This window comes from Pleurodeles waltl, chromosome 8, assembly GCF_031143425.1.
Source record: "Pleurodeles waltl isolate 20211129_DDA chromosome 8, aPleWal1.hap1.20221129, whole genome shotgun sequence".
In the NCBI taxonomy this organism is placed as follows: Eukaryota; Metazoa; Chordata; class Amphibia; order Caudata; family Salamandridae; genus Pleurodeles; species Pleurodeles waltl.
This window is the reverse complement of record NC_090447.1, coordinates 418,922,871-418,942,039: the sequence shown is the minus strand read 5'-3', so window position 1 is coordinate 418,942,039 and position 19,169 is coordinate 418,922,871. Positions and strand designations below refer to the sequence as shown.

Below are 19,169 nucleotides of genomic sequence, written 5' to 3'. Positions count from 1 at the left end.
CGGGGCTAACCACACCAGGATAGCGACAGCGTAATTAAGATGCGTTTTGAACATTGACGCCTAATGGGCATCCCGATTACCATAAATACCGGGCCAGACCCTCAGTCTACACCAGAGCGGTCTGGCACCGGCACGTAGGTACTCTCCACGGTAATCCCTTTGGAGTGGTAAGTTTGATCTACATGGCACCTTTGGATTCTCTTTCACCTTGTCCTTATGACACTTCATAGCCCTTCCTTCCCTCCTTTAACCTTCTATCCCCCTCCCTCCTTACTCCTAAGAGTGTGACTACAAGGGAATACCCCTCCCCCGGCGCTATTCAGACCAGAGGCCAATTGCCCCTGACTCCGGGGTAAGTTAATAATGCATGTGGTTTTGAGTGTTTTTACACTTGTTCAAAGCTTGTCACGTTTTTTGCTGTGTTGTGTGCTGTGTTGTGCCACTGTCTCACACCCAGTAATTTGTGGTTCTTTTATCAGCCATTACAGACCTACCACACCATGAAACACCTGTTCAGGTAGGCTCCTTATGATTCACTTTGAGCACTTCACTTATTGCTAGTGCTCCGGGATCCTAGACCCTGAAGAATGCCCCTGACCTACCAGCACTTTGAGAGGGCAGAAACATGTTGGTCATATACATTCCATTTTAGACTCTAGGAGACATTATTCTCCAGTGAGCTTTCTCCCTATTTCTTAATCTTACCAACATGCACCTTCATTAAAATTTAACTAGTACTAACTGGTGACATGTATGGTAATTTTATCTCTATCTCTACCTCATCTGGATCCCCGCATTTATCCAGCTAGTATAATTTCAGCACTCCCTCTTGTTCTTTTAACCAAGAGGTTGAGTCCGCCCAAGTAGTATCATCTTACTTGGGTGGGGCTAGGTGGTCAAATGATGAAGCAAGACACTATTATGTGTGTGAGACCACCTAGTCCGTAAGGGGACTCCCCCTTTTCCTTTTTTTCCTCCCCCCAGGACAACACAGTCTCTCATCCCTGGGACACTCTTGGCTCATGCCTTCTGCAAACCGTACGTTAAGGCGATCTAACTGACACCGCCTTTTGAGGGAACACTGGTCAAGTTCCACCCTCAACCTCTACTACCCCACACCGTTAGTGGCTTTATAGATTTCGTTTGGGAGGTGGTGTGGGTTAGCAAATACTCCCAGTACTCTCCTTTTGTGTTTTATAGGATTGCAGTTATCCACAAGAATACAATCTGACTTCACTATCATTTCTATTTTTATGCAAGACATTGATCTCAGCCAAGAATAAGTAGGGACAGTGAAGATGGTGCTTTGTGCCTCCTGACACAAATGGGGCCCACTTCAGTAGGGCTAATCCGGAGACGGTCTGCGAAAGCACATTCTAGACCTCATAGGGAAAGGGATGGGGTGGTGATTCTTTCTGCATCAGTGAGGCACATCTTAATAAAGTTGGAGACTGCTTTTGGAGAAAACAATGGTAATGTGTCAGAAAGCATGCAAAGCTATCAAACTTTAGACATAGGAACCAAGCCAACAAGAATAAGACAGTAGCCCACTGGTAACTAAGGAAACGGGGAAATGAAGGCAAGGATACCGACTATGATAGCTATTGGAAGTTCAAGAAATTTGGTTGCACCAAAATAGTGCTAACTCTGGAAAATGGGAAACACTGCTGAGCAGTGCAGATTCAGGAAACAAAGGGCCACTGCTAGATAATGCTAGTCAAAAAAGAATACAGCTCTAAACAGTGCGGGCTGAGAAAACAAGGAGTTGTTATAGCACATTAATCGGGAATCTCTGGAAAAAGAGGATCAGACCAATAGGAACATTGCCTCATGACCAGCACTAGACTGATGCAAACAGAAATGATCACATGGTTCAGGCATGATCAGTTTAGCACTTGCCACCTACAGGCATACTTATTACTCCACCTGTCCTCATCCTGCAAGACAGGAGACAAAGCGGTGAGCAGATGATTCTAGAAAAAGAAGTGTTATGCAGACACAAATGTGAGCTGACTCAAAACTGAACCTGGATCTATAACACATTCAGGGCTTAAATGTTTCCCCAGAAGCCAGAAATATATATTAAAATATGCCACAAGATGAGGGTTTCTGGAAAAAGGTAGATTTTGGAGAAAAAACATTCGGCCTCTCCCATAGCTTAGCATGGATCTGAAATGAAAGGCAAGTTCTGAATATTGTCCAGGAGACTAGAAGTTAGTGTAGAGATATAGCACAAGGTTGAGTTGCTTAGTTCAACTTGTGGAAGTTCACATAGATATGCTGACACAGGATTGCAGGGAGTGAATTGTGACTGTTTTTTCCCAGATTATTGCAGTACTTTTCTTGGGCAGCAGAAGCATTAAACTACAGTTTGTTTCCCTCAAGTATAAACTTTGTTCAACTTATTGCCCTGCTTGTGATAATAATTATTGCTTTTATTACTTTACTTCAGAACAATTTAATCATAGGCACTCACATTTTTAAGTGTTTTTAAACATTATTGACCTGGTTAACAATACCAAAGATTGGAAAAAAGTTGATTGCCTTAATTGGCTTTAGAATAGAAGCTAATTTCTGACTGTTCAAGGAATCACTAGTGTACTACAACATCCATAGATCTAAATAGTACCAACAGTTATGAATCCAGATTTTCCACTATGTGAAAAATGTCTGCCTGCATACATCTGATACAAATGTTTATTTTCAATTGTTACTTTGTTTGTTATTGATTCGGGTAGACTGAAGTCCATGGCTTTCTTTCTATTCTGTGCTTGTGGAGAGCGCCTGTGAGATTTGATTTGTCAGATGAAGTAAAAAGACATCCTATCAAAAACAGTAGATAACTTGTAACCCCTTAATACTTCTATATTTATTTGTTTATTTATGAAGTACACTGTCCCTGGTGGCAGCATGGAGCTACAAATGATAAATAATTTATGCAGCCAGCTGCCTTAACTTGAAACCGCAGCATGAGCGTGAGAATGCACTTTGGAACAGCATCGGCACAACAGTTGCATCTCCCTAGATTGAGTTGAGCATTTATCATCTGTGGCAATCAATTTATTTACCCCTATTGTTTGATACTAGGTGTGATGGCTGTCAGATGTTTCCCATCAATGGACCAAGGTTCAAGTGCCGGAACTGTGATGATTTTGACTACTGTGAAGCTTGTTTCAAATCAAGGAAGCATAACACCAGACATACGTTTGGCAGGATAAATGAACCAGGTAAATATTAATTAGGACCAACAGTGGATTAAATCCTATTTCTAATCCAAAAACATCCTTACACAAATTCAGCTTACAAAACATCTGCCATTGTTTGGTTAAATTTTGAAGCCTTTTTTTTTTTTTTTAAGTCCCAAAGAAGTTGCTGCATTGTTGCATATACGTACGTACATGTTTATCCATTGAGTACATTTGAGCTATGTGAATTGGAAAAATGCTATTGCCGCAGTGTAGGTAAGGCATATGAGAACATGCGAAAAATAAATTCTACTAATTTAAAGCTAAGCCTGATCCTCTAAAAAGAGCTGTAAATCAATTTATAGTACAGAGTGAGCTATACTCTGTATGGGATCCATGACTCAGTAATGTTGGTATATAACTTGCCCTAAGCGCTGCTTTTGAGATAGTTGGCTGCCATCTGATCTTCTTAAGATTGAAAAGAATAAAATCCTGTTGTGAAAATGGTTCAGATCATTTTTTAAAAGTAGGAAATATATTGTTCAGGTGTGGTATTTCAAGAGGGTGGTCATTACCTTTCCTTGTTGTCGATAACATCCAGATTGGATTTCTTTTCCTCTTAATTGCAAACTTTTCCTTGGGGTAAGGATGGATTGCAGTCCCGAACTGCAATACAGATAGCTAGATCTGCTTACTTCTAGAAGGTGACCAAACAGAACATTAACAGATAAAAACTGTCCAAGCAAAATTGAAAGATGGATAGGAGGTAGTTGACTATGACAAAATGTCAGAAATAAGTCTTAATTGTTGGTCAGTGAAATTATAGTACAACCACTGTGTTGTACCAAATTGTTTTTGGGCATGGTCAGCCAGAGGCTCGTTTTAGAGGTAGCAGGGTAGAGGCTCTTACAATCCCAGTCAGATCAGATCCACAAGAAGGCCTGTCACCGGCACAGGGCAAAGGTTATACATGGGATTCCTTCCAGGGATAAATACTCTAGAGGCAACTACTGTTATATGGTTCCTACTAAGATAATAGGAAGTCAAGTTAGGACTACTGAACTTCAGAATGTAAGGGATGGTGTCCTTCCTCACACCAGAGACTGTCGGCCTAATTCCTAGCTAGATCACTGTGCCTCACCCAAATCCCTATCCTTACTGAGGTGGAAAGTGATTATGGCAACCTTAATATGACATTCTGACTCCAATGGAAGTTGTGGAAACAGATCTCGTCCTTTTTTTGTATTACTCATGCATGCCCAGGCAAAAACACAAGAGCAATACAAAATACTTTTTTAATACATTTATTGAAACAATTGTAATCTTGCATAGAGAGAATATGCTGCGATAATTAGGCCGATGAAGTAGAGCAAGATTTACCGGCGTTGTGTACATAGTAAAGGTAATGAACAATACAACCATGGTGAGTGATTTCTGGAGATTCCCTCTCTAACCCTAAATCTATACTGAGAGCATGGCAGGTGTACCCTCTGCCTTTGCCCAATCTAATAGCTTAGCCTTAGTCCCCAAACCTGGAAACTGCATCAGGAATCAGAGTGTAGCATGGATGGCAAACCTCTTCAGGAAGCTGGAAGATTAGCACAAACCGAGCTGCATGTCCAGCACAACATTCATCCCAAGATGGTTGTGTCTGGAGTGCCCTTCTGCCACTTCTGGGTCAGTTCATCATTTATCCAATAAAAGCCACACTGTGTTAGAAGCACAGCTCTGATACAATGCTATCTCTAGATGTTAGAAGCTATCTCCTTAACGAGCAACACGAGCACCAGGACATTGTATACTGTGTTTCCTAGCATTAAACAAAACAAAAACCTAACTAAAACAAGCAACTCGTACAATATATTCCTAGAATAATATGCAAGCGAAGTGTGTAAAATGTCACTGCTAAAAAGCCATGCTAAAAGCAATGCAGCCAAAACGTGTAAAACATAAAATGAAGCTAAAAATGGGGAACCAATGTGGGTCCATGAGGGACTCACTACATTATTTTCACATTCTCATATATCCCGATCACTGCCGCTACCTGTGCTTGGGAGTCAACATTCTCAATTGAAAGAATTGCTGTTTGGAGTCACCACAGTTCTAAGGGTGTTATCCAATTGCTTTGTTGTGGTAGCCACCCATCTCAGAAAGGGGGGCATCCATGTGTTACCCTATCTCTGAGATTGGCTAATCAGGAGTGCAGGCCAGCAACAGTGCCTTGCACACGCTCAGCCTCCCATCTCCTTCCACCACGGTTGGGATTTACTGTGAAATCCACAAAATCACATCACTAGCACCTTCCAATCCATCCCTGCTTTGGGGCTACCCTCATTTCTATCACTGGCAAAGGCTATCTGAGCCACACCAGGGTACAAGCTTTCTGATAGTTAGTGTGTCTTTTTTTAGCCACATCGTCACCTAGCAGTCAGAATTGTAATATGTTTCCTAGGGATGATAGCCTTCTGCATTTTCATAGTCCCTCATGCCAGACTATACATGCACCCTCTCTAGCAGTGCCTGTTGGCACAGTGGTCACAGTCAGAGGGTCACTGGGAAGATCTAGAGCCGATAGAAGCCAGCACCTATCACCCTCTGCAGTGATGGAACAGCAACAGGCTGCTGCAGGGCCACAGGTGATCATCACCACCTACGCCTCACTTTCAGGGTTGGGATGCGCAGCTTCAAGATCTGACAGCTCAGGGCCTGTGGTCACGGCATCACTGGGGTCTATGCATCAATCACCTTGCTCTTCTGACCATCCAGCTAGCCCTCAAAGCCTTCCTTCAGGTCACCCAACACAAAGTGGTCCTCCTAAAGATGGGCAGTATGACTGCAGTGTATTACCTATAGAAGCAGGGCAGCATTCACTCCCTGTAGTTATCAGCACTAGTGCAGACTATTTGGTGATTCATAGTCAGACACACTTCCTGGTGGAGTACGTACCAGGATAGAACAACAACTTTGCAGAGCTGCTGAGCAGGATACAGCAACAAGTCCACAAGATAACACTCCACCTTAAAGTCTTAGTCCTGTACTTTGGTTGTTGGGGGTATCCAAATGTAGACCTCTTCCCCACCATGTACAATGCAGAATGCCAAAACATCACCTCCAGCTTTCTGTACCCACAGTCCATTCCATGGGAAATGCTGTATGGATGAATTGGTGAGGGATCCTTGCCAAGGGTTTTCCTCCTCTTTCACTCCTTCCATACATGGTCAGGAGGTTTTGGCAAACATCCCTCCCCCACATCCTGATGGCTATCACATGGACCAGACAGCCCTGGTTCTCGACCCCTCGCAAGATGTCTTTAGTACTGCATGAAAAACTCCCCAACAGGCCGGACCTTTGCACACATGATCAAGCAAAGATGAGGCAGCAGGACCCCAGGCAGCACAATCTAGCAATTTCACCCCTGAGGTTCGAGTTCAGTTAGCTCAATCTCCCTAAGAATGCATGGACATTGTCAAAGAGGCATACAGGCCCTCTACGTGGGAATGTTGTTCTGCCAAGTGGAAAATATTTGTCCATTACTGTATTGGCAAGCACCTGAACCCTCCTAAACCGGTAGTTCAGAATATTGTCTGTTTCCTCCTTCACGTATAGAAGGCACATTTAGCTTACACCTCCATATACCTTCACTTGGCTGCCATTGCAGCCTGTATGCAGAACAGGGATTCTCATCTTTGTTTAGGATGCCCTTCATCAAAGCTTTTGTGGAAGGGCTAAAAAGGGTCACCCCACATAAAGTTCCTCCTGTCCTATTCTAACACCTAAATAAAGTTCTTACTAGGGTTATGAGCCCTCCTTTTGAACCAGTACACTCATGCCCCTGACAGTTTGTCGTAGAAAGTTTTTTTTCTAGTTACTATCACACTCTAAGTCATGTGGGCAAGCTACAAGCCCTTGTCTTGGAAGAGCTTTTTTCAGATCCATAAAGACATAGTTGTACTTATGAACAACGCCACATTACCCCCAAGTCATATCCCCTTTACACCTGAACCTGACTATTGAGCTCCCTGTCATTTTTCCCTCAACAAGTATTAGTAGCACAAAGTGCACTTCACACCCTTGATGGAAACACACCCTTATGTACTACATTGACAAAACCTAGACTTTCCACAAAACACAACTTTAAATTGCATTTGCCAAACCTCTCCAAGGTCACTCTTTGTGAAAAAGACAGGTGGATTGCCAAGTACATCCAAACTTGCTTCCTCAAAGCCAAGAGAATGTTATCTTCTAGGCCTAGACCACATTCTACATGTAAGAAAGGAGTCACTATGACTTTCTTGGGTAACATTACTGTGGCTGACATTTGCAAGGTAGCTACATAGTTCACTCCAGACACTTTCAGTAAACTCTACTGTGTGGATGTCCTAACATGACAACCATCTAGAGTTCATCAAACAGTTCTAAGAACTTTGTTTCAACCATCTACACCATCCACTGGCTGACCACGATTTAAGTAAGCACTGCTTTACAGTCTTTGTAGGCCATGTATATCTACAGCCACACTTGCTATGAATGGAAAATATTACTTGCCCTGTAAGCCTCTGTTGAGGTCTTTACTGCTGTCGATTCACATGTGCACACCTGCACTCCCAGGGAGCTGGTAGTTGCTACAGGTTAGTGCCTCTTCATTGTACACTTTAATGCGTGCCATCTAAGTGTCCTACACACTGCTCTATTAGAACCCTCACCCTCTGGGTGAAAAACAATTTAACCATGGCACACTTGCCCATAAGTATTGCCAACTAACGATGGAGTCACCATACCTAAGGGAAAAAAAAGAACAACTGCAACCATCCGAGCCCTACAATTGATGGCAGGAGTAAGCAGAGCATGTGAATCTACAACACTGCACTCTACAAACAGATGCTTATAGGGTAAGTAATATTTTTTATCAGAGGCCTCACTAGCACCAGTGTCGTTTTACTTAGGTCTGACTTTCCATAGCAAAGGCATTTTTTTCTTTAATAACTGGGGTGCTGTAGGAAAGTACCCTCTTTTTGGCAGTGTTACCCCCAGATTTTGCATGCTGTCAGTGTTTTTGACTGTTTTCACTGGGAACCTGCTAACCAGGACCCCAGTGATTGTTTTTTTTTATCTCTCTCTCTCTCTCTCTCTCTCTCTCTCTCTCTCTCTCTCTCTCTATCTGTGAAAAGGTGCATGCATGCCTTCACTACAGGTCACTGTAAGTCACCGCTGTGGTAGACCCTTCTAGCCCAGGGTGCAGGTACCTGTGTGTGATTGCAACCCTGCATGAGCAGAGGTGCCCCTACGTACTCCAGCTCCATTACACTGGACTTCCCTTGGAAATAGTTGTTACAAGATGGGGAGGGGTAGCCTACCCATGTCACAGGCTTTCATTGAAGGGCACATTTGGTGCCCTCCTTGTATAATCTGTCTTCCACCAGTCCAGGGACCCACGGTCCCTGCTCTGGTGTGAAACTACACAAAGTAAAGGGGAGTGACCTGTCCATCACCACCCCAGGGGTAGTACCCAAAGCTCCTCCAGGACTTGACTTGATTCTGCCATCTTGGAATCCAGGTGTGCAGAGGCCCCAGGGAGCATCTGGTTGGTCAAGACAGGTAACTGATGTCAGTGTCCCCCTCTGATAGGTGGTCACCCTGTAGAGTGACTAAGCCCCCTGTTAGGGCTTTTTATGGACTCCCTTGTGGGTGGGTCTCCAGATTCAGCATGCAAGACTCCACCAGGACTCCTCTGCATCAACCTGTTCTGCTCCTAGCCACTGGAACTGCTGCTGGACTTCACAGGAACCAAACAAGCCTTCAACTCACGAGACAACCTCATCTTGCAACATTGTTTCTCAGGCTCCTTCCAGCAATTGCAAGATTTCCACGGCTGTGCATCCTCTGGGGTCAGCAAGACGTCAGCTGCAGCAAAGAAGCAAGAAGGGAATCTCCCTTGTAGTGAAGGAGTCACTCCCCTGCATCTGCAGGCAACTAAGGCAACAACGTCTGGCTGCTGGGATCTGCTCTCTGCTGGAACTGAGTGGATCCTCCAACACAGGTGGTGGTTCTAAGTGGTCCTCTTGGTCCTCTCTGCCTTCTGTCCAACTTGGGAGACGGTGAGCAGAATCCCTGTGCACCCTGACTCTTACAGCAACCAAGATTTGTTGAGTCCTGCTCTGAGGGATCTTTAGGCTCCAAATAGCCCTGGCCTCCAACACGTCATCCTTGCAAGGATAGTCTCTCCTCTGCTGCTCCAGCACCGTGGGACTCCTCTCTAGGTGTGCTGACTGGGCCTCACTGCAATTTACTTGGTCTGCTGCCAGTGGGGTGCCTGTGGGACTTACAACTGCTTCTGCTGACTTTCCTGACTACAGAGGGTCAGCCTGGACTCCCCTCCAAGGGTCGAGTCCCCTGGACCTTGCCGGTCCTCTTCAGCTCTGCAATTCCTCTTCTGTCCAGATTTGCACTTGCCAAGGCTTGTTGGTGGTCCTCCTGACCACTGATACAACTGTGACTGGCGTGGGACAGCTTCTGCGTGGGCTCCACAGCTGACCTTCATCTTCTACCATCGACCCGGATATTCTTCCACAGAAGGGTGGATAGTGACTCGTCTCCCACCTGGACCCTCCTGCATTGACTGGACGCTGTCTCCTTCTTTTGCAGGTCCTCTTCATCCAGAATTCCCTGTTTGGTTCCACTGGACTGCTCTTGTTCTTGCAAAGTCCTTTTCCAAGCCTCCTTGTTATTCTATGGTAAGACCAGGTAACTTACCTCTGCTCTCCTGGTCGCTGGGGGTCATCCAAGTACTCACCTCTTGGGGTTCCAAGTTCTCCCAGACCCCTTCTAACTACTCCACACCCTTGGGTGGGGGACCTAACTTTGCATTCCACTATTTTAGTATATGGTTTGGCCCTCCTATAGGGCCCTATTACTTGCCAATGCTTGTTATTTCTCTATGCTAATTCCTAAAACTTATCATGTATATATAGTGTATACTTACCTCCAGTTGGGGTTCTGCCAACAGGCAATCTAGTTCAGTGTTACTGTGATAAAGTGCCCTTATTTTTGCAACTCTGTGTTGTTCTTTTCATGTGAGATAATTTGTTGTGTGCCTACTATAGTTTTGCAAGTGATTTACACTGATCTTAGATAAGTCGTGGCTGCTCACCACAGCTACCACTAGAGAGTCCTGGCTTCCTATACCCTGTTTCACTAACTAATAGGGGTTTCCTGGACCTGGTATCTGGTGCAAACACCATAGGTGTCCACCGCACACCAGGCCAGCTTCCTACAAGGGGAATCTCTCCTACATGGTCCAGATCTCGGAGGGGACTGTGCAAGATCCACAGTGGTGGTTTTTGAACTACTGTTTAGTCAGGTGCAAACCTTTCTCCCTTCCCCAACTAGACCTCACATCAGTGAGAGATGTCACATCTGAGATGGGACGGCCACATGGGAGAGGTGGAGATCAGAGGAGTCTTGTCTCAGGCGGCATCCGTGTTCTACATGAACCTTTTTGAGCTCTGGGCGTTCAAACTGGCATTGTAAGCATTCCTACCCTCTCTCAAGTGGAAAGTTGTGCAGGTATTCACGGAGAACACCACCACCGTGTGGTACTGCAACAAGCAGGGCTGGGTGTTGTCGTGGACCGTTTGTCAATAGACTCTGGACATGACTGGAACATCAGGCATTTTTCTGGTGGTTCAGGACCTGGCAGGCTCTCTGAATGCCAGAGCGGACGCACTCAGCCAACAATGCCTTGTCGATCACAAATTACATTTCCTCAGAAGGTGGCGCAAGGTCTGTTTCAGCAGTGGGGAGAGCCTTGGTTAGTTCTCTTGGCCTCCACAGAGAACTTGAGTGGGAAAGTGCTTCTTTTGACATGGTCACCCCCTACTTTTTTCCTGGTTTCTGGTGTAATATCGACTGAAAGTGCATTGGGTTCCTGCTAACCAGGACCCCAGTGCTAGATGTTTTCCCCCAAAACTGCAGTCGTTTTTCCCAGAGATCACTGTAAGTCCCTACTGAATGGTACCCCTGGTATGTGGTATGGAAGGAAGGCCCCGAGGGCTGCAGCATGAATTATGCCACCCTCAGGGACCCTCTCACCTAGTGAACACAGTTCTGCGTGTCTTGTTGCAGAACTAAAATGAAAACGTGACATAGCACACAGCCTGTCCCCTTGACACTTCATGTAATATATGTAAATCACCTCTCTAGCAGGCCTTACAGCCCTAAAAGCAGGGTGCATTATATTACCTGCATGCGCAGATATGCTTCTGCTATGTCTTTGTCGATTCTCTGACATAGTAAGTGACCAGGGAAGCCTTTTCAAATGCATATGCTGGACAGTGGTCACTGTGAGTTCCCCAGCTACACAATGGCTTCTTTGAATAGAGGGATGTTTGGTATCAAACAACTCAAAATAAAAAATCCTCACTAATGCCAGGATCAAACATCTCGTATTGGAGAGCCTGCACTGATGCCATTGTTGGATTCACCAATACATGCATCCAGAGGGCTACTGGTATGTTCACTGACTGGCCCAAACCAGTGCAGCCACCCTAGACAGACATCTGGCCCCCTAAGATGGGAACCAACATGCTCGGAGGCCCCGAACAAAAGCCTGCTCTGGGCGGAGTTGATAACCTCTCGTTCAAAACAGGATAAATATCCAGGGCAGGGAGCTTCAAAGGCCTTGCCGGCTTTTAAATGGAACCCAGGCCTCTCCAGATGGCGGAGATGCCCAGCCCCCTGACCTGACCCCACCTTTGGAGGCAGTACAGGTGGGAATATTAGTTAAGTTAGGAGGAGTGCCCACTCCATGCCAATCCCACCCCTACGGTGGCCGAGCAGATGTGGACACTGCTTTTAAAATTCTTCCATCTAGTTTGGAAAGAAATAAGGCCACTAGGGTTAGGGTTATGCCCACTTCCCAGTGGAAGTGGTCATAGAAAGTGTGTAGTCACCCTAAATGTGGTCAGCACATTGGCTACCTCCTGGCACTTCCTGTACCGCCCCTAACTGGAGTATTTAGGTGGCACCCCTGAACCCTAGAACTCAGATTTCGACAACCTAAGAAGACCAGGATGAAAAAGAGTTGCACCCGCATAAGAAGGAAATGAAGAAGCAGCTGACCATGCCGGACTGCCAGCTGACCTGAAAGCACTCAGCACAAAAAGCCAGCCTTTAATAAAGACTCAAGTCTTCCATGGGCAGTAGACCACCTCTGCAACAAGAAACTCCAAAGAAAAGACTGCAGCTGGTGGAACCTCAGACAACCGACACCTGAAGTGACCACTGCACCTGTCGTCGATGATCCGAGGTGAAGCTAACAAGTGGTGCCTGTGCATTTCCCCAGCTGTCCAGTATGGTCTCAACTTTCTTGGGCTATCCCGGGATGCCTGTAGCCTCTAAATGCAAGCTCCCTTTTCCCCAGCCTGATGGTGAGAGAAACCCCCGACACCTCCAGCAACCACTGCAGTTGTCGCCCCTGTCCTGATTCGAGGTGGGTCACTGGTACCAACGACGTCCTCCAGCTCCTAAGAGCTCGAGTCCACCTCAGGTCCATCCCACCGGATTCCCTGGTGATGCCTGCAGCCTCAACAGACAAGAACCCCAACCATGAGTGCTCCCGGACTAAAACCAGATGCCTAAAGACACCCCTGCTTCTATCGCACCATGGCACAGGAGAAGAGAACCAACGGTGCACTACATCAAGTCTACTGCCTACCTGCTTGTTGTCCCAAATACTAAGAAAGTGGTATAAGAATGGAGATACCCAAGTGCATAGTTATTGAGCTGGGTGTCCCATAGGCTAACACAGGACCCTTGCAGATAGCTTTTGTTTGGACTCAGAACCCTTCCCAGTGGACCCTGAGGAAAGCAGTTGGCACAAAGAAGGTTGGAGAATGGCCCCACCCTTGGATACCCAGAAGACCGGAGTACCTCCACCAGGGAACCCAGGTGTATAGGGGTTAAGTGGTGTCAAAGCCCTCAGTGAAGTCAAAGCCTAGGTTGTCCAGCTACTGTCGCAACCTTTTGACTAGACCGGTGGAACCAGGAGGTGGCTTCTGGATATGAAGAGCCTAAAACGCCTGAAAAAAAGTGGACAGTGTCCAGAGAACTCGAGATGTCACAGCAGTGCAGTTAGGCAATGTCCACCCTCTTCAAGGTGAAGTTCATGCAGTTCAGAGGGATGCAGGAAATCCTTGGAGTTGCCCTTGAGCTTTCCCATGTCGGTCTCCGGATTGCATGAGTGTCAGTGGCCAGTAGGACCTCCAACAAGCCTTGGCAAATGCAAATAGCTGTTGCAAGGAAGTTTGCAGGATTTGGGGGACCAGCAACATCCTAGTGACTCGACCCTTGGTGGGGAGTCACGGCAGATCTTCAGCAGGAAGGAAGGCCAGCCAGAATCAGAGGGTCCCCACAGAGTATCATGCAACTAGTACTGGAATCAGTATAGTTGACATGTTTGATACTAAACATGCTTACATTTGGAGAAGCCATTATGTATTTGGACCACTTGTGTTGACCACTGTCCAGTTCATACTTTAAGATGGCTTTCCTGCACTTACAAAGCCCAGGGAATGGAGTCTGGGGTTTGTAGGGATACCCAGCTCATAGCCTCACACTTACGAATGTGCACCCTACCCTTGGGCTGAAGGACCTACCAGAGGGGTGGCTTACAGTGTCTAAGTGCAGTGGCCACGATATAAGGCAATCCTTATATCTGTATTGAAAGTTGCATTCACCATTTCACGCAGGCTGCTATGGCAGGCCTGTGGACACAGTTTGCATGGGCTCCCATGAGTGGTCCAGTACATGCTGCAGCCCATGGGGGGGGGGGGGGGGGGGGGGGAGGAGTCTCCTGGTGTACCAGTGCCCTGGGTACCCAAGTACCATATACTAGGTAGTTGCATTGGTGCACCAGTATGCCAATTGTGTGGTGTAAAAGTTATCAAACAAACAAATTTAGAGGATAGAGCACAGCCACTAGAGGTCCTGATCAGCAGGATCCCAGGGCACTACAATCTAAACACACTGATACCAGGCAAAAAGTGGGGATGCCTATGCCAGAGAGATGCTACTTTCCTACACCCTCCTTCACCACTTTTCATGCCCCAATGGGATTTGAATTTGGTTCTAACATTCCTTATGTTTGCTCCATCTGAGTCACTTCATAATTGTCCTCTCAGGCTTCTAACACTCAAGACAGCCTTCCTTGTGGCCGTTACCTCTGCCTGTAGGCTGAGCGAGCTACAGGCTTTGTCATCAAAGCCGCCCTACCTTTCCATTTATTCTGACAAAATGGTGCTTCGCACAGAGGCCTCCCTTCTCCTGAAAGTGGTTACACCCTTCCAGGTGGGCCAATCCATCACCTTGCCTACTTTTTACGCATCCCCTCATCCTTTTAAGTAAGAGGAGAGACTCCACCTCTTGGACCCAAAAGGAGCGTTGTCATTTTATCTTGAGTGTACCAAAGAATTTTGGGTGGATGATCAACTCAGTTGGATATGTGGGTGTGAAGAAAGGTCAGGCAGTGCTGACTAGGACCATCTCTTGATGGGTCATTCTCTGTGTTAAAATGTGCTATGCGTTGGCTAAAACGCAGCACCCAGGGGGTTTGTGCACTCATTCTACTAGAGCAACAGATGCAGCCACTGCGTTAGGATGCAAAGTTCAGTCTTGAACATCTGTCAGGCAGTAACGTGGGCATCCTTGCACACGTTCACCAAACACTACTGCCTGGACAGTCAGGTCAGAAGGGGTGGGTATTTTGCCCGTTGGGTCCTGCAGGACTTTCTAGTATGATCTTGGTTCGAGGACCCACCTCCAGGGATGGTTTTACTTGCATATCTGTTCTAAGGTAAGGAATTTGCAACTAGAATCTCTATCAGATTAACAAGTTACTTACCTTTGGTAACACCTTATCTAGTAGAGACATATAACAAAATATATATACATATTTTTTAAGCCTGTTTAACAAATGTATATTTTACTCACAATTAAATTTATAAGTGTGTGTGTATGTATATGTGTGTGTGCATATTTGTCTATATAAGTATGTGTATAATGTATGTGTGTAGTGTAGGAAGTTGGCTCTATATATACTATTTCAAAGTAAGGATTAGTGTGCACAGAGTCCAAGGGCTCCCCTTAGAGGGAAGATAGTGGCAAAAGTAGATAATTCTAATGTGGTAGTGTGGTCGAGCAGTAGGCTTATCAGAGGGTAGTGTTAAGCATTTGTTGTACACACACAGGAAATAAATGAGGCACACACACTCAGACTTACTCCAGGCCAATAGGTTTTTATATTGAAAAATATATTTTCTTAGTTTATTTTAAGAACCACAGGTTCAAGATTTATAATTAATACTTTAAATGTAAGGTACTTCACTTAGATACTTTAGGAACTTTGAATGAAAGCAATATCACACACAGCCTTTGTAAAAATGGCAATAAGCTATTTTCAAAGTGGACACTGCAAAAATCAACAGTTCCTGGGGGGAGGTAAGTAAAGGTTAGTTTTGGAGGTAAGTAAAACACTTACAAGTCTCAAGTTTGGGGCATAGGCAGCCCACCGTTGGGGGTTCAAGGCAACCCCAGAGTTACGACACCAGCAGCTCAGGGCCGGTCAGGTGCAGAGGTCAAAGAGGTGCCCAAAACACATAGGCTTCAATGGAAATAGGGGTGCCCCTGTTCCAGTCTGCCAGCAGGTAAGTACCCGTGTCCTCGGAGGGCAGACCAGGGGGGTTTTGTAGGGCACCCGGGGGGGACACAAGCAGGCACAGAAAGTACACCCACAGGGGCGGCCGGGTGCAGAGTGCAAACAGGCGTCGGGTTTCTGATAGGAATCAATGGGGAGACCCGGGGGTCTCTTCAATGATGCAGGCAGGCACGGGGGGCTCCTCGGGGTAGCCGCCACCTGGGCTAGGCAGAGGGTCGTCTGGGGGTCGCTCCTGCACTGGAGTTCAGTTCCTTCAGGTCCTGGGGGCTGCGGGTGCGGTGCTGGTTCCAGGCGTCGGGTTCCTTGTTACAGGCAGTCAGGGAGAGCCTCTGGATTTCCTCTGCAGGCGTCGCAGTAGGGGCTCAGGGGGGTCAACTCTGGCTACTTAAGGGCTCGCAGTCGCCAGGGAGTCCTCCCTGTAGTGTTAGTTTTCCGCAGGTCGAGCTGGGTGGTCGGGTGGCGTGTGGGAAGCCTCACCCTTCCGGCGGGAAACGTGGGGTCTTTAAAGTTGTTTCTTTGTTGCAGAAAGTTGCAGTTTCTTGAACAGGGCCGCTGTTCTCCGGAACTTCTTGGTCCTTTAGATGCAGGGTAGTCCTCTGAGGCTTCAGAGGTCGCTGGACCCTGTTGGATGCGTCGCTGTTGCAGTTTTCTTCGAAGTAGGGAGACAGGCCGGTGGGGCTGGGGCCAAATCAGTTGTCGTCTCCGTCTTCACTGCAGGGCTTCAGGTCAGCAGTTCTTCTTCTTTAGGTTGCAGGAATCTATCTTCCTCTGTTCTGGGAGCTCCTAAATACTGTATTTAGGGGTGTGTTTAGGTCTGGGAGGGCAGTAGCCAATGGCTACTGTCCTTGAGGGTGGCTACACCCACTTTGTGCCACCTTAGGGGCTGTCCTGACTGGGGGATGAGTCCTCCTTGTTTTTCTCATTATGTCCTCCAGCCTTGCTGTGGGACGGGCATCTCCACTAGCTGGTATGCCCTGTGGCGCTGTAACAAAGGGGGTGAGCCTTTGAGGCTCACCGCCAGGTGTTACAGTTCCTGCAGTGGGAGGTGAGAAGCACCTCCACCCAGTACAGGCTTTGTTCCTAGCCACAGAGTGACAAAGGCACTCTCCTCATGTGGCTAGCAACATATCTGGTGTGTGGCAGGCTGTCAGAAACTAGTCAGCCCACATTGGAAGTCGGGTATGTTTTCAGGGGGCATCTCTAAGATGCCCTCCTGGGTGTATTTTACAATAAAGTGCACACTGGCATCAGTGTACATTTATTGCGCTGAGAAGTTTGATAGCAAACTTCCCAGTTTTCAGTGTAGCCATTATGGTGCGGTGGAGTTCGTGTTTGACAGACTCCCAGACCATATACTCTTATGGCTACCCTGCACTTACAATGTCTAAGGTTTGGCCTGTGTCTCCCTCCCCAAAGGGAGTGGACACCAGAAGGGTTTAGTCACCCTCAGGGACTGTAGCCTTTGGCTACTCCTCTCTGACCCCTGCAACGCCCCTAAATCCAGGATTTAAGAGCTTCCCTGAACCTAGTCAGATTCCTGGCGACCTCACAAGAAAGAAGAAGGACCGCTAAGCTGAAAGTCCATCAGAGAAGAAAGAAGTCGAAAACTGACTTGGCCCCAGCCCTACCGGCCTCTTTCAAAGAACCCTGCAAAAGAAAGGAACGCATCATATGTGTCCAGCATCCACTGCCAAACTTCCAGAGCACTGCCTGCATCCCACAGGACAAAGAACTCCAGTGGACAGTGGCCCTGCCCAAGAAGAAACTACATCTAAGGACTCCAGAACCTCCCGGATCCGCAAGTCCTGACCACTCTGAACCCGATGGCCACAGCCTGTGTTCATGTGGCCCAACCGACTAGAGAGGATCCCCAGGCGATTCTGAGCAAGTGCCCATCCTGGGTTGACCTCTCCTGTCCTCCACGATGACGCCTGCAGGTTGAATCCAGAGGACCCCCCCTGACTGCGACAGCACCAGATGAAGATACCCGTTGCCAAAAGGTACACTGCACTCGCTGCCCTCTGACCTTGGGGAACCCAACCGCCTGTGCTGCATCTTTCAGCAGGCATCCCACCTAATTGTCCAGCCTGTGATTTTCCGGAACCAACCCTCTGGACCCAGCCTGCAGCATCCAAGTGCCCCCTAGAGTCCCCTCATAAGAAAGCATTGGGAGCCCGACTCTGTGTTTGCACCCTGCACCTGGCTGCCCCATCGCCGTTGAGGGTGGGTGTTTGGTGCTTACCTGTGGCCTCCCTGGTGCTCCTCTTAATCCCCCAGGTCTGCCATCCAAAGACCTGAGTAATTACCTGCAAGCAGACTTGAATCCGAGTGCCCTCAGTCTCCATAGGAGCCCATGTTAAATTTGCGTCATCTTTGACCTCTGCACCCGGCCGGCCCTGTGTTGCTGGTGGTGTGTGTTTAGGGTTAACTTGAACATCAGCCTAGGGACGTCCTAACACCCGGAGATTGGAACTGTAAGGCTGGTACTTCCCTCTAAAACTGTAATTTATTTTCTTCCCCCGGAACTGCTTCTGAAAATTGCACTGTGTCCACTTTTGTAATAGATGTTCTCTTTGTCAAACCATTTAACTTGCTAAAGTGAAACAAAACTACATACTGATATCTATGCTGAATTCTTATCTGCAACAGTATTTACTTTCAAATTGAATCTTGTGGTTGTATAAATAAAATAACATAACATATTTTTCTAAATAAAAACAATTGGACTGGAGTTAAGTCTTTGGTTGTGTGCCTCATTTATTGCCTGTGTGTGTACCACGAATGCTTTGCACTACCCTCTGATAAGCTTAACTGCTCGACCACGCTACCATAAAAGAGAGCATTAGTAGTATCTTCTTCAGCCTCTGTTAAGTCTCGGGGGAACCCCCTGGACTCTGTACACACTATATCTCATTTTAATGTAGAATGTACAGAGTCAGCTTCCGACAACGGTCCAGCAACATCCAGGGGGCTCTCTACTTATCTGTCCAGCTGTTGGTTTTCTTCAGCCGACTCCCTGGACCTAGCCTGCAGCATCTTTGTGACCCTCGGGGTTCCTCCATTGAAAAACATTGGGCTCCCGAAGCTGTTTTTGCACACTGAACCTGGCCGCCCCTGTGCCGCTGAGGGTGCTGACCTGTGGCCCTCCTGGTGCTGATCTAAACCCCCCAGGTCTATTCCCTGAAGTCGCGGGTACTTACCTGCAAGATGTTTCTTTCTAAGTGCCCCTAGTCTCCATAGGATTCCATTGGGCGCCCAACACCAACTTTGACCTC

The 19,169-nt window shown here is 47.0% G+C and overlaps 1 protein-coding gene across 4 annotated transcripts in view; it reads left to right on the top strand.

Moving 5' to 3' along the window:
* HERC2 (HECT and RLD domain containing E3 ubiquitin protein ligase 2) overlaps positions 1-19,169 on the top strand; it is a 1,448,528-nt gene that overhangs the window by 778,606 nt on the left and 650,753 nt on the right. For all 4 annotated transcript variants that reach the window (XM_069204283.1, XM_069204284.1, XM_069204285.1 and 1 more), the window contains exon 52: positions 3,088-3,227. In XM_069204283.1, coding sequence (XP_069060384.1) covers positions 3,088-3,227 — 140 coding nt within the window. The remainder of the gene's footprint in view (positions 1-3,087; positions 3,228-19,169) is intronic.